Genomic DNA, 17,614 nt, shown 5'->3' on the forward strand with positions numbered 1-17,614 from the left:
TGATTAAGATACGCGATTTGTTATTCATAATTTGTCTCAGGCGTTTTCGAATTATTGCTTATCGTTTTCCTATTTAAAATCTTTGGCACAGCACTATGAAATACGTCCTTACGCATAGAGATATATGCACATTGTACGTTACTTGCATGTTCATGGGTATTACACGTTCTGTAGGGGAGAAAGTTGTATTTACCTATCGATTTATTTCTCATCTATACTAAATGTCTGCAATGAAACAAACATAAATAATATCCGTCCTACTTTCTAACTTAAAATACGTTAACCACCACGCTCGTCAATACGTTGTAAATTGTTGACAGATCTTACGTACGTGTGTCATCTAACGTTAGGAGTTATTGGGAAATACATATTTATGATCCTTTTTACTCGACTACGGTATATCAAAGGGGTAATGAATAATATTGACCGTTTTATATTGAACAATGTTTCGATATGCGAAGAGTCTTGTGTGGCAAAAACTTCTTGGTAAAATCTGCCCCCACCTATGTTTATATAAATCTAAAACAATACATAAGATCATGATTTATTTTAATATTCTCTTTGAATAATCAAATATAGATATATAAATATCTAGAGTTGCACTACAAAAGCACTAAATCAAACAAGCAAACTGTATTATCTTGGTGTGCGTGTTAGCTACGCTTGGAACTCACAAAACACTATATTATATTCCCAGTGTGTGTGAACTTAGTGGCCAATTGCTCACTACTTTCTTCAAAGCGTACTCATCTTTGACAGTATATCCAGATGTATAAATAATCAAAGGTCACTTCTATTCAGATTTATGGTAAGTCTATCCTTAGCGGAAATGAAATCTTCATTTAGTGAAATATATGCGTTAGTGCGTACTATACTTTGTCCAAATGTATCTGGTTTCATCAAATTACATATACTGTATCAAATAATGTCCTTAATTACAATATTTAATGAACTATTCAATGATTATAAAAGTATCCAGGTGGGTTAATATCGAGTTGAATTTTATATTTTCTTATTAATATGTAAATGTAAAATGATTAAATTGACGATTTCGAAGTAAATACCTTTCTCTTTAATAATATAGAAGGTTTTTGTTGTAAATACATGCTAATGTCAAAAAGATTAATAATATTCAAGAATTAGGGTTCCGTTGTCACAATTTGACTATCTAAAACAACTCTACGTAATTAATGACTTTTCTATCTAAATATGTTATATATATGTATACTTTCATCCCTGCAGCTCTTGCCTAATATATTAATTGATACATTTATTTCTATATATTATCAAAAGCGATTAATTGGCAATCGTTTCGAATCATTCACTTCGCCTTAACAATAATAATTAATATGTTATTTCTTATTGTTCACAGGTAAATACTTCAATAAAGAACAAGACATCGGTTCCCGTTACCAATAACGTATGAATTTAAAGGTTCAAATAAACAGGCCTTCGAAAAACGTTAAGTGCAACCGTTGAAGAATTTCATTAAACATTTAACGTGCCCAATAAATCTGTAATTGCCTTTTTATCGAAACCCGACCGATGGGGACGATTCTTATTGTCTTCATATAAAAAGCTGACGTATTGACAAGTGTCCGCTGGCCGCTATCAATTACTTTCTTGTATCTCAAATGACTTATAAGGAACGCGTCATACTAGTATTGTATCTGGTCTAGACTTCCGCTAGAAGACTCGGGCTCATTAGACGCTGAGACATTGAGATACCGGTTACAACTATTCAACATCTGTTCTTTATCTCAGTTAGTCTCTGTCAATTTAATTTAAAACGTTTATAGAATACAGCAATTTCATATCTCTACACATATTTTATTATATATATATATTACTTAAGTCTAACTTCCTTTAATGGGTGTTTGGTTAAACGACTTATTGCCCTTACGGACATAATTGATTTGACAATCGTAAGAGAAGACATATTTTTTTTATCTAATCAACACTATTGCAACACCAAGAACGTTAAGAATAATGAATACTGTGAGTTTAAATATACGTAAAAACTGAAACGGAAGGACGTTTTTTGTTGACTTCTGACATTTTGCTATGTCATTAATGGAGTATATCTACATCTTCACACAAGTTAAACTAAAAAAATTTATAAATTAATGAACGATCTTATTTCCGTTTCTTTCTTAAATATATACTTAGTTTTCTGTATAGGATATTTACAAAGAGCTATATGTTATTTAATATTTCATAACCCACGGTTAATGCGTTACAGAATGTCTAACGCAATTTATATCGAAAATCGTTGGATATATAAAATATTGTACTTGAAACCTAATTCAGTATAAGCATTCCCAAGTACTTATACAAAAACGAAACTGTCCATTTATGTCAAACTAAATTAAACAGCTCGTAAAAATAAAAAAACTAATTAAATTCATAAAATACCATTACAACAGAATATCCAATCGATGTGATAAAACAAGGTCGTTCATTGTATGGTATTCCTGAACGGCAATCACAATACCAGTTCCTGATTACCATACTAAAACTCAAGTTTCCTGAAATACCAAATAAGTGAAGCTAATCACAGTTAATCGACTTGTAACGATCACTATCAAGTCGAAGGTTTTATTTAAATTTGCATTCAACGCATCACTGCGAATAGCTATTATAAGATAGGCTGGCCAACTGTTTTTGCCTCCAAAGACTCGTCCTGGTGGCTGACACATTGCGATTACATTTCAGAATATGTTTTTCCATGAAATTAAATTCTTCAGCACTGGTAACATACACATGGGACAAGTAGTGTGTACACTGGTTTTCATGGGTCACTCCGAGGTCCCGGGTTCGATTCCCGGCCAAGTCGATGTAGAAAAAGTTCATCAGTTTTCTATGTTGTTTTGGGTCTGGGTGTTTGTGGTACCGTCGTTACTTCTGATTTCCATTACACAAGAGCTTTAGCTACTTACATTGGTATCACAGTAATGTATGGGATTTTGTGCAATATTTAGTGGACAAAATCACTCACATTATTTTTGTGTAATATTTATATTTATCCTATTACATACTCTCAAGTAATTTTATTCTATATTTCCACTTTAAACATAATTTTTTCTCATTGTATTGCTAATCGATTTCTTGATAATTATGACCTTAATCGCGCTAGCTTAATACTTTTAGTGCGAAAATCATTATTGATGTTATTTACTTTCAATGAGATTGATCATTACTGTGTGATTAACACAACACATTATAGAGGTGTGTCTTTATATAATGACATATTTATATTTAATGAAAAAACAATAAAAAAGACTGTACCAATAATTAAATGTCATATTATAATTAAAAAACATATATTCCTTATGATGTAACGTCAATCTAGGTAATGTTTATGCTCTTAGAGATAACTCCTTTGATAATTTTTAAAAGGAATAGCGATTCCTTTGATTTATCTTTGAAACTCGATCATTCCCTTGCGATACAATAAAAGGGTACTTAGTGGATAATCCATGGTGTCTTTCATTTTGATATCAATCAAAGTGTGTCTCGAGCCTAATCTATTACCGTGTAAATTGAAATAAAGGTGTCTAAAGAAGGATCACCTTGTTATCCATGAGATTAAATGCAGATCAATGTACTATATATACTTTTGCAAAATCACCTTTAAATGTATAATACTAAGAATGCTTATGGCACAACAAGGAATTGAATCCTTTATCCATTACTGGTATATTTCCATCGTATTTTGCCTTCTGCTGGATCTGAGGAAGTACAATCATCTTCACTATGAAGTGAGCCCATTATCTGCTTGCCATGAGCCTATTATCGACTTTGAATAAAAACGATAGACAATTTAAATGCAGACACCAAGAGCATAAACTCCATTATAATACTGTCACTTGTATTTATGTTCTGTTTTGTACGTTCCTGTATTAGTGTAGGAATGGCTTGTAGCTGTCAATCAGACCCTAGCATATCTTCATACTACAGAAGTAAATCTAAATAATTTATATGTTTATCTTAATTCCTTTCAGACTATTTAATAGGGCAATGAAATATAGAAAATATTGGTCCTAAAAGTGATCTGATTCTTTAAGAGGTATTTCTCCGGTTAGTCTTCAAGTAGTATTTATATAAAATATTTAAAGAATTATAGACCGAATGTCATTCCTAAGAACTGAGAAGTTAGAACACGTGAGCCCTAACCGAAAGTTCAAGCAAGCACCTATCTCTATCAAATTGATTTATATATTTTTTTAATTCAGTGGCTATGTAACAATTGTATTGGTTAATTGATATTCTTAATTAAAGAGTCCGTAAATCTTAGTCTTGCAATTGACTCCTTCCGTTTCCTTACAGAATTGTTTATAGAATTATGACACTATGGTAAAAGAGATTGGATATGCATACGGATATTATATATCATAAGAGATTGGATATTCATACTAAAATATGTCATGCGAGGTCGTTAGTCTTCTTGCTAATTAATGGTCACTTTGCCCAAAATGGGTCAGTAGAACGTCATTGTAATCACATCTATTAACACTTTTAAAATACCTACTTATATACGAAATAGTTATAGTTGATACCGACACGAATATAGAAGATATAAAATATAAGTTACAAACGTGTTAGACCAGAAACGACACCGATTAATACAGAAATATGAGGCGTAAACAGTAATTACGTTTAATGTAAGCAATTATTTCAAATGCGTTATAAAGATTAAATAAATCGTAACTGAAACTCTTTTAAATTGCAAATGGATAATTTTAAAATTACTTCTTTCAATTTTGTTATGGTTTATTTTATGAAGTGTTTAAGTTATTCCGTTCGGACGAACTTCAGTGACAAAAACGACATTTTTGTCCAATCCCTGGAAGGTCTAATGACAGCTAAAATTGTCGTTGCTCTCATAAAAATTAACATTCATTTTTATTGTACGTCTCAAAGGTAAATTTGTTTAGTATCGTAATTCTTTGTCTTTTTCTATCAATAGGCGAATTACTGATGACAAAAAGAGACATGTTATTGTGTTACTAGATCCGATCACTCAATTTCAACCAAAGATTGAAAATATTCTAATTCAAACACCAGGTAAGTATTATTTTTAATCTATATTAATATTGTAAATGTGAAAGTAACTCTGTCTGTCTGCCTGTCCCTCTTTCACGACCAAACCGCTGAATCGAATTTGATGAAATTTGGTATGAAGCAAACTTTAACTCCAAGACAAGGAGATAAGCTACTTTTTTTGTCTGACACATAACACCCAACACCCTAAAATGCAAGCGAAGTCGCAGGCAACTACTAGTACAAATATATTAGTGTATATTGTGAGGAATCTTTCTAGTACACTATTGCCAACCCATTGCTTTAATGAGATACGAACCTTCTCGGGAATAGAGGACGCCTTTCAGCACTAAAACATTGAAAAGTCTTATTACATTTTCTTGAATAACTAGATTCACCTTATATAAAATAAAATTAAAATGTACTGGTACAGCCGATATAGCAAGGCAATAACTCGGATCATATGAACCGTTAAATATAACATATAATGAATTAAACAAGACAGAAATCGAAAACAAAGTTAATTAAGTAACATCAGTATAAAATAACGGTCAAAGCCATGTTTACATTCAACGTACAATTTACAAACGTGATTTCACTGCTCGTGTAAAGTCAAGCCGTAAGCTCGACCGCGTTGTGACAGCTCTCAGCACCTCGTCCGTCAATCGCATCGATGACACAATGACAAGCTAATGGCTTATGTGACTAGCGGCCCGTTCCGGCTTCGCGCGCGTGGACATAATTTTTTTAGATTTTTACCTATTATTGTTGAATTTTTCCGACATTTTTAACAATTGTCTATTTCAACTTATTTACCCAAAAACCTTATTTTATATACCTAAAACTTCCTTATGAATCCCTCTGTCTATTAGTGAGAATCGCATCAAAATCCGTTCAGTAGTTTTGCAGTTTATCGCGAAGATACAGTCAGACGCGGCCGGGGGTCTTTTTTATAATTAGTAGTGATGATGTATAAACTATTTTATCTCCGCAGTCAGAATTAATGTTATTTAATTAATAATTAGATTTTTACGTCGCACTTTTATTAATATTCTAGATTAAGTAACGAGTACGCTGTTGTTGTTTGATCTCGTATATCTTTAGAATAAATTATAATATCTAATTAATTAAATCTGACATGTCTAATACTTGATAGCTAGATAGATAAAGGATTTATTGTTAATCTCTTAATCAACACAGCATGTACGTATTTAATAATAAAACATTATCAATACAATTGAAGGAAAGAAACTTGAAAACTATGACAAATCACTACGGGTTGCACCTTAGAAATTCTTTTGATATAGTCAACATAAATAAAAACAAACGACATCCTATATTTTTAAATTAAACTTCACTCTTAATGAACCTTTGCTGCCTATAAACACATTGGTGTTATCAGTGCGAATAAATAAATTCTTAATTTTTTTTTTCGTAATATAAAAATTAATCAAATCCCAATTTCTCAAAGAACTAGGTGAAAAGCAAAGTCGAACGTGTGCGACACCGTAGATAGGATCACCACGATGTCTCATCACGAATGAGATTTCGTAACAATTCGTGCGAATGTTCGTATTGTCGTCACGATCTCCTGATAGCTATCTTCCCAGAATACGGCCGTGGAACAGAACTATAGTTTACGACGTTAACAAAACCAACGATAGTTAAATAAACCTTTCAATACACATCTTTCTGTACGATCTAGTATTGCTTTATTGAAATTTTACGATTACGATTATAATATCCTTGGCTGAGATTCTGTACATTTTATTAGTCAGTGCGTTCCTGCCACTGGACTTGTGACGTTTTGAACATTAGAAACACTTATTTCAAGTGTTACAAAATGGTATATGTACTATCAGGCTGTTGATAGACTGTGTAAATGAAAGGTCCGTTATGGAATGGACGATGCAACTTTGGAGTGGCGAATAGTTTCTGATAAACTATTATTATCGTCTATTGCCCCATTAACGGATGATATTATTAAAATCTAAATAAATATGGATGAGCCGAGATGGCCCAGTGATAAGAGCGCTTACTTACATCGATGAGTGCGCGTTTAAATCCAGGCAAGCACAACTGACTTTCCTGTGCTTAATTTGTATTTACAATTCATCTCGAACTCGGCGTTGAAGAAAAATACCGTGAGGACACGAAACAAGCAAAACTAATAATTTCAAAGAAATTCTGTTCATGGAATATGCTTCTAACCTTCTCCTCAAAGGCAGACTAGGCCTTAGCCCAAATGTACATGCTGTTACTAAATGTAAAGTTTCAATGAAATCGATTTTAAATAAATAAGAACTCAATATTTTTTTAAAAACCATGCTTCGTTTTAACCTTTATGTCAACCATTTATTTTTATTGTCATGTCTAGCATGACCCAAGTGAACTGACAGACGTCATAAACGCAGCTCGCATTCTCTCAGATTTCGAACTTAAAAGTCCTGACGCCAGACAAAAAACCGAATAAGGTCGTATGTAATTATTAATTAAAATACTTACAATAATAATAATTATCTTATTTAAAAGGAACGAATAAACATTATAAGATGGAATTACTATTACAATCACTTTTGGATCGTAAAACTGCCACCGTTTCGAAATGTAGATTCACAGATGCAATAAGAACTTAGTGCAATTACTTTTATTTATCAAAAGTATTTAATCACTTAGGTTTTAATACTTATTATGACATCTAAAACGTACTTTAAAATATGAATTTTTAGTATGTATTAATATTAAAAAATTGATTAAGATTTTAATGTGCAATTATGGCGCCCTTTGAATCATAATTTAAAGGCCATATGAAAAATATTTAATTTTATGATATTTTAATACATTATAAAAATTTAATACTGTTCTTTGAATGAAAAACAGTTAGTGCTAAATCAAAGACCGAAAATCTAAATTAGTATATTTGAAATATGATTAAAATTTTATAGACTTTGATTATCTATTTGATACATATTCTTTTTATATTTACTCTAATTTTTTTTTTGCTGCACTGCTGTTTAATAAATGTATTAAGCAATTCCATATTAACAAAACAACAACAAGTTATAGTTTAGATCGAATCCTTCACACACATAGTTTAATTTATCCCAATATCAAAACTATAAATACAACACAGTAACGATTCCGAGATTGCTTCTGCGTGAATTAATCGCGTCGAGTGTGAAATGCACCTCGGTGCACCGCAATCGGCCACTCACCCTCATATTTATGTTACTCGCCGCTCATAAAGTACTTACATCCGATTGGAAAGGGTAATTGGGAGTGGATTACTTTGCAGGTGTCTTTAATATATAACGTTTTAGCCCGCACACGATTTTGTCATTATTCTTGTATTACAGGAATATTCGATATATATTTTATTCGCGCTTGATTTATTTGAGTAATTATTATGTTTAATTTGGGAAGTTTGATTGGAACTTTAGTTCGAGTTCGGAATTCCACCACAAATTCCAAATTATGTCGAATATACAAAACGAAATCTTTTCTTTCATTTACTTTTGCAATAAATGTTTAAAAAAACTGTAGGTGAGCACTGATGAAAATAAATACATATATTTTTTAAATAATAATAGATAACCTGGTTACAAGCCTACTAGGCTAATATCATACAAAACTGTTTTTAATTTAATTTAAATAATAAATTTTGTATTTCGAATTAGTCTGAAATATTGTTCTGAATTTGTACGAGAGTACCGATGTATGTCATTTTCGTAGATAACCGTTATTCAAATCTATGTATCCGGTTTTAATTTTGCTCTACGCTTTATCTCCTCATCACAGCCTGTCATATTATTTACTTACAGAACCTCAAAGCCGATTACGTTTCGATAGAGACTACTCTTATATAAATGTGATATATTATACGAGTTATAAGCCGTGACTTCGTTTGCATAGAGTTTTTGAATACAGGATTATTGAATTAAAAGAATATGCTCTATTTGACACTAGATGTAACAGACTCAATACTGGAGCTAAATACATAATATATTTATATACAGAAAAAGAAATTATTATTATTACGTTTTGTTACAAAACCTCGCTGATCTTAAACACACCCATTTAATATTACGCCTCTACTATCACAGATCTAAATGCCTGTGGGTTTTGAAAACAAAATATCAAACACGTTGTTTCATAATTTAGTATTCCTATAAAATACCATTGCAGGTCGCAGGTCAGATCTCAAAATATTACACGGAGTGAAATGTATGATGTACTTGTACACTATTTACTTTTATATTAACTTCGTTTAGTATGTGTTGAACAAAACAAGTTGAACATTAAACCTATTTTGCTCAACTGGTTTTAAAATTTTCTTAGTCTTTTATGTGTAAGACTATGTAATATGGTTTATTGTATAACGTAATAAAATCTTAGAAAACGTACGAGACATCCTTCCATACCCCTTATATTTGAATACTTTTAATATTATTTCAAATCATTCAATATCAATAATTGCTCAAAATCGTAAAGCATATTGAATCAAACGGAAGCAACTGGAACCATAAGAATATAACTAGTAGAGCCAGTACCTACATTTTATAGTTCAAGAAGAAGGATCTTAACAGTTGCATTGCGTAACTTCGAGTTACCGTTTCATTCAGGCTAAATTAATATAAGAAAGATAAAAATTGTATTTTCATAATTTTTATATATAATATTCTTATATATAATATTCAGTCCCAGTGTAGGTATCGATTTTTTATTGATTTCTATTAACAATAAATAACAAACAATAAAGAAATAAATTATTAGCATATCAAATATATAAAAATTAAATTATTATTTCAATTAACTATGTCATGTAACCGCGAAAAGATGATTTATATTAGTTATTGGAATAATGATTTTAAATTTAATACTATTTAATAAATCCGTACTGTGACTGGTGCTGATGTTAAATCATCAACCTCGCTCATAGACATAGCTGCTGTAAAAAAATAACCATTCGTAATAACGCCATTACACCACCTTACTTAAATAACTAAGATGTTAGACTTATTCATGTTTACACGAGCTCACTCTACCTGTACAACAAACAACAACAACAGCCTGTAAATTCCCACTGCTGGGCTAAAGGCCTCCTCGCCCTTTGAGAAGAAGGTTTGGAACATATTCCACCACGCTGTTCCAATGCGGGTTGGTGGAATACACATGTGGCAGAATTTCTATGAAATTTGTCACATGCAGGTTTCCTCACGATGTTTTCCTTCACCGCTGAGCACGAGATGAATTATAAAGACAAATTAAGCACATGAATCGGCGGTGCTTGCCTGGGTCTGAACCCGCAATCATCGGTTAAGATGCACGCGTTCTAACCACTGGGCCATCTCGACTCGTCACTCTACTCACTCTACCTGTACACCGGAACACAATCTAATCAATGGTTTTAACCTACCATCGAACTTGTACAAAATCATACCACCAACTAAAACTGACGTACAACAAACGACATAGTGGACTAAGCTCTCTTTTGGATATAAATCTAAAAATACTATAACCTTAATAGCTACCTGTGTTTTCTATTCTAACACACACACGTAATTTAAACAAATATCATAAACCAATCACTGCGATACAGATCTTACTGCCCAATTAGTTGGTCAAATGAATACCTTATCGTGGTAATATTTTATAGTTTTCTACGCCTTTTTTGTAACGGACTTTTCAAATATCGATAAATATTTCAAAACCCGTTGTACAAATTATACTTTTACTACCATTGGTACTTTTACTAGTAATAAAAGATACATATGGCGGACATACATATTTCTATAGATATCTTCGAGATGTACTCTCCATAGACAACTTTCGGTATAGATAAGTACGCCAACTTTCGCGGGAAATCCGCCACGGCCGATGATTTTTTTTCTGTAAAAGCGACATATAAACAAGATCACACTACAAATAAATATATATGTATACACTAAGTATATCATGATAATAATTATAAAATTATACAGTCTTTTTTTTAAATTTCATTTTCTTCGTAAAGTTTAATAGAATATTATTTTTTGTTAGTCTCAAATTAAATTTGAATAATATTTCTTCTGCCCTAGGTACCGGATTGTAGGAGAAACTACATGTTTGTGAGTTGATATTCACTACATAACTAATAAACTGATTCCTAACTTAGTTTATTAAAACGTCAATAATAATACAGGGTGTTTTGATACCTTTTCTAATTTCTAATAATAGCTGTATATTGCGTATTTGCCTATGTAACTTTAACGCCTGATCGCAATATGTTTGTATTCATTGAGTGTAAAAATTTAATGCTTATACAGTGATTCCTTTCGTCGACTCTTGTTAGGAAAAATTCGATACTTAAATGCCATAACACTCCATCGACGGAAAGAAAATGAAATAAAAAAAAAACATTAAATATGTCGTTGTGCTTAAATAGAATCGAAACCGTATTTTATTAAAAATCTAGGAGTACTACTAGACTTGTACATTTTAAATCATCATGATAAATTCGGAAGTATATGAGCTAGCTGTTATATATAAAATTTTAATAGTACACTAGGATATGACTAACTGACAGTAATATCTCTAATTATATAATTAAAACAGCTATTCATTTACGCAAATACCAATTAACCCATGAGTCAGGACAATGAGATGAAATGACGACACATGACCATAACATAACATTAAATTGAAACATTTCATACACATACGCCTAAATTCACAGACGGACAAACCAGAAAATAATCCCAGAAACATATTATTATTATATATGATCCATACAAACATAAATAGTTTCATAATAACTTAATACACGCTTATTATCTTTAAGTAAACATTGCAAGTAATTTTGAAATTATTATTATTATATGCCACGTAAAATAGTTACCAAGATTTTGAGTATTTTTTATAATTTTAGCCTCAGGTTGCTTCTGCCACCGATCTTTTCTCAGTACTTACTCTTAAATGAAACATAAAAAACGACATAAATATTTATTATTTAACCAATTTTTCAGAAAAGTTGTACAACACAAGTTAATAATTAAAATATTGTGAAAGTTGAAGTACATTACATTATTATCGTCATAACTATTATAATGCGTGTCTTTAATATTACAATTACAGCGTCTTAAAATTTTATGAGTAGATTTATTGTTATAATTCTGACTAATAGGGCAGTTCGTGTTTCACTTGCCGAGATACTTCTTTGTGAAGGTTTGTACTTACAACTAGCTGTTCCCGCGATCTTGTACGCGTTTGAAATTAACAAAAAAAAAATAATAATATTGTAGCCTAAGTTACTCCTTATTTTACCATTTATCTGTCAGTGAAAGTCCCGTCAAAATCAGTCCAGCCATTCCAGAGATTAGCCGGAACAAACAGACAGATAAAAATTGTAAAAAATGTTATTCTGGTATATGTATCGTGTATACATTCATATACATTAAGTATAAAAGGGCTCTTTTATTATTACAAACAGACCAATTTTATTATATGTATAGATAATTGAATTATATCTACGTATTACTGCTATGTAGTTCAGATGTAATCACTCGCTGACTCGAAAGTCATTTCGAAACAAATGAATATCATATATTTGTTACATAGTGTACGTAGTTAGACTTTCACTAGATTTTCAGTTGTAAAAATATATGCAACAAGACCAATTACTAGTATCCGTTGTGTTGATGAAAATACGCTTCTCATAACTCGAAACGAAATATTTTTTACACGTTCTAAAAGTAAATTAAATATAATTGGTTTCAATGTTCTATGAACGTTTTATGGCTATTTATTATAATAGCTGTATGTAATAAAACATCAAAACAAGATTTATTGCACCTGCAAACATATTTTACGCAGTAAGTTCTTACGATATGTTTAGCAACTAGCTAATGCTCGCAATTCCGTCTGAGTGGCAAAGTATAATATCGAAAATATACGACAACATTGTTTTTCATTAATTATAGGTACCTATATTTATTAAAATAAATTTAGTGGATTTTTATGTCAAAAAATTGACGGTCAACCAAAATGAAATTTGGAATTTGACAGGATTTATTCCCGTTCCTTAGAAAACAGTTAATTTCAGGACTAACGGTTTCACCTCTCAATCTTTCTTGAAAAGATTGCACTTATGTTATATTATGAGCGTAAGAGAGAACGGTGAATATTTCTGTGTTTACACACACACTTGTGCTCTTATGCAGTCTAGACTCCATATTGAGGTGACTTGTGGCTAATAAATAATTCCCGAACGAAAATATTAAAAAAAAAAACACTTAGAATCTTTTATTGTTTTTAAATTATGGCCAGACAGAAATGTGTTACGAGTCTACTTATATGTATATACTATTATAAGTTGTGATGGAGCAATTGAGTTTAAACTCTTAATAGAATGTTTTTTAATAATCGAATGTTTCAAAATTTAATTTAATTTTGAGCAACGAAATATAAAATTACTATTTGATAAAATTAATATCATCCTGTATTGCTAAGTCTAGTGGTAACATGTTATTACTTTTTTCCTCTATGGTTATGCAAATGTAAGTGTAATTTATGAAAATAATAACAATCCCCAATGAAGTATACTCAGTAGACGCATATATTGGTCATCTAAAGCATAATAAAAAGAAATAGTATCATTCAAAATAAAGTATACAAATAAGTATGAACTTTTTCATATCAAACATTCAATTCAGTGAATCTTTCACCTTGAAATGAAGTATGAGTCAACGTCTGCCGACCCAGACAGACGTTAGCTATCCAAAAGGCGGCATTTGCTGTCTCTTTTCATCACTATAGGAATAACAGGGACAGCTTAGTACAATCTTCCTGGAGAATCCTATTATTATACAAGAACATACAGGGACTTGAATCAAGACATTCTTTTAGGTCTTCAGCCTTTACAAGTATTTAAGATTTATCGTAATGTATTACAAATAATAAATAATAAGTATATACAATATGTCTGTAATCATTTTTCTGTCCGCCTATATGTAAAAATCTCGATTGGAACGCAAAGGCGTTAATCAATCATCTAAATCACGTCAAATGAAATTTGATATAGTGGATGTTGCCACATTTTTAAACCTATTAATTTATTATGCCTTAAGAAGCGAACTAAAAATAAGAAGCTTTTCTTATTTTTATACTTACTTTCATAATAATTTAGGTAATTCAAGCAAATCTATATTAATATAATAATGACGCCATTGTTCTCTTTGATTTGGCTTTCAATCGTAAGTACATTACAGAAATGGGCTATTACATTAATAAGACATTTTGTATAGAATTTCGGAGAATAAAATACTTAATGCTTAATCATTGTGAGAGTTCCAAAATAATAAATATGAACCAAATTCGTTGTAATTTTAAGAAAGTAACTTTGTATGGAATATAATGTCTTAATAAATGCTAAATAACAGCACTCTAGTTAATTGTGTACCGTCAAATTTTAATACGACCAAATTACGGTTATTACTGTAAGTTAAAAAATATGAGTTATGGACATTGGAGGAGCTATATAAGCATGAATGAAATGAAAATGGTGTTTTTTTTTAAGTGAAATCTTAATTTTTATTACAAACGACATTCTAAGTGTAATAATTAATTGATTGTATGGAATACGTCGTACAAATAACGTTCTGTTTGAAGCCACACTATGTACTTCGGAAATCGACATTCGTAAAAGTAAAAAAACATTAGACATTCGTACTCACATTAAGTTAGTGTTCTTTCAAATGATTTAGAACATAAGTAACTATTATTTATAAATATTATCAACATCCTTACAAAAATTTCAACAAATTTAGTTTACGAAATTATACAATTCAATTTTTACAACTTGATTGATTATACATTGTTTTCTGATTAATGCAATAATTATACGCGTTAAATTCGGCCGTATTTATTCAGATCAGATTAATGCTTGTGCAAAAAAATTGTTCTCATAAAGGTCAGAAAAGGAAAGCGTGCCTCGGGCTCTTAAACCAGCTGATGCAAAATATTGTTTACAAGAAATTGACCATTCAAGAAAATAATAAATCAAGTTGACGATCGTTAAACTTTAACTCTTATATTTTGTATCATAAAAACTTTTTTTCTTTAAATACGCATATATTGCGCGACGAATACTTAAAAAGAGATTAAGACCTGCAAAATACCTAAAGATTTCGACGCATGCGCGTACTGCCGTCAATCTTACGATGTCATTTGTCTGTTTAAATCAAGACTTACAAAGGGTGTATAAGAGTGAACACACACACTTACATTTCGCGACATTGAAATTTAATTACGATGTGCTAAAGATATTTGATTAACGGATCGCTTAATTTGAAATTGATATAAATCTTGGGAAGATGTTCATTACGAATTTCACTGCAATCGGACAAGTCGATAAATCAGAATTAATTAAAAACTGCTGTAATCTTCAGAGTATAATACCATATAATACATTGAAGATATAACGAACATTTTAGTTAAAAAACATATGCTTTAAGTTATAATTAATCTCGTTCAAGTTTAAATCACCTACATTTAATTCTACGTGTTCATTTATATGTAATTGCTTGTACTACATTCTCGCATAAAATGAATTGTGCAATTATCCTCCACAAGGTAACGACAAGGATATTCAGGCTTAAATAAATTTCCATACGAAATTCTACAATGACATCAGACTTTACCTTAAACATCTGATTTAAATAATATTTAACTACATAATACTAACAATTTATTTATCTGTTTTTTTTTTGTTCCAGATTTAGCAGCGCTACGACAATTATTGGATAGCGAAACTGGCGGCACGACTTGTCCAAGTTGTAATATGCCCTTTGATAAGGGTAAAAAGAGAAAGTTGATTGACACGTGCGGTCATGAACGGTGCTATTCCTGCATGTTCAGAAACGAAGCCTGCCCTATATGTGCCAGAAAAAGTCAAGGGAGGAGGCAAGTCATGGAGAGGTATACACCGTCACCACAGCGACAAGTCGATCAGGAGTGGCAGTCACCGACGCGACTTCCAAAACCACCGAAACAACCATCGAGTCTAGCGCAAAGCTGTCCCACACCACCGCACACGAGGAGAAGATTCTTTCTGAGTCCCAAATCCTTACGGAGTCCTTTTGGCCAACGTAGCAGTCGCCATTCACATGAAAACCACGTGCCTCTTTCTGGTAAGCTATTATCGCACGCCATCTTTTCATTTGCATACCTGTGGGACCACGGCGGCCTCCGTACTGCATTGCGTTGCGTAAGCCCTAACTGCGCACGCAATGCACTTTACTCCATTAATATCTTGGTTCGACTAAAATTTCATTCACGAAGCCTCTCACTTTTCGACTAGATTCTTTTATGAGCATAGAAACGAGGATTCCTCGAGACGTAAGTAATGGTGAATGACAATTGCGCCTAGCCCACGCGTCCCCGCCGGATGTACGTAGGGGGTTCCGCAAGGGACCGGTTGTCTGCCTAGCGTATTTATTACTTTAGGTACAGATCAGACTTTTGCAATCCTGCCCGCGCAGACAGCGGGCCGGCGAACATTATCACACTATCTGGTACATTTTCGATTTCCATTAATTACATCATTCCGGTCCCGTCGAAATATAAAGCAGTTTGATCACAGCTGCATGCTCAATAAATTATAGTTTAAATTCAATACAACACTTGCTCGGGCGCTACTGTTCTTAATCAATCGAATAACATTTCTGTTCATAAATGTGTAACAGAAATCTTTAACGTATATTTATTTTATTATCTTCAAAATTACTATAAATGCTAGTCCAATATTTTAGTTTAAATAATCAAATGAGTGTAGAATTATTTTGTTGGGTATATTTTAACAGGATTACCGGAGGAGGGTCCCAGGAGTGCGGCGTGGCCAAGTCTTGTGTTCAATAAAATAAGATCGCTGTGGTCCGCTCATTCCTCCGTTCCTCACGGACTCAACCAATTGACAGGCACGGCAACATAATAGTAAAAGTCTATTGAAGGAATGTGGAACGATTAATTACATCCTAAACAAATAAGGTTAAAGAAAAGTCCTCAAATTAATCATGGCTAATCGCTTTAAAAATGCACAGTCTCTTAAATAAGATATACGACGTCAAAGTCGAGCTTTACAATGTTCTAATTATTTATGTTCAAAACAAATACCTCTGTCGGTATTCGATCCACATTCCTTCGAGCCCAATCGGGCACGGCCGCTCGATTTTTGCACATCTTTTTGCCTGTTTGCATTTGCCAGTCGTCTCGGTTATTTGATGCACAGCTTTTTTATCGAAACCAGTTTTTTGTTTGGTTTTACATCTGTGTTTAATTTGCGTGTTTTTATTTTTTTTTATTTACAAGCTTACATCTCCATATCTGCGAATGCTAATTTATTCATTGTAACTGTTAACATATCGATATAATTGGCTATCAATAGGTTGTGTTAAATTAATCGACAATTTTATCATTTGCTTGTCAGTTACCAACACTAGAGTCTTTGGTTCAACGCATGATTTGAGGCTTTGTAATAGTGTTTGATTTATTTACAAAAGAGTAAAGAGAAGATGTGATGAAGATGAAGAAGAGGCTA

The 17,614-nt window shown here is 31.8% G+C and overlaps 1 protein-coding gene across 4 annotated transcripts in view; it reads left to right on the forward strand.

Moving 5' to 3' along the window:
• Positions 1 to 17,614, forward strand: part of LOC124543595 (protein TANC2) — a 176,959-nt gene that overhangs the window by 141,244 nt on the left and 18,101 nt on the right. For 2 of the 4 annotated variants that reach the window (XM_047121840.1, XM_047121843.1), the window contains exons 2-3: positions 15,795 to 16,208; positions 16,881 to 16,994. In XM_047121840.1, the coding sequence (XP_046977796.1) occupies positions 15,795 to 16,208; positions 16,881 to 16,994 (528 nt within the window). Of the gene's footprint in view, positions 1 to 11,120; positions 11,151 to 15,794; positions 16,209 to 16,880; positions 16,995 to 17,614 lie in introns of all 4 variants that reach the window. The other 2 variants (XM_047121844.1, XM_047121841.1) reach the window with 2 other exon arrangements.

Source organism: Vanessa cardui, chromosome 3, assembly GCF_905220365.1.
Source record: "Vanessa cardui chromosome 3, ilVanCard2.1, whole genome shotgun sequence".
Lineage (NCBI taxonomy): Eukaryota > Metazoa > Arthropoda > Insecta > Lepidoptera > Nymphalidae > Vanessa > Vanessa cardui.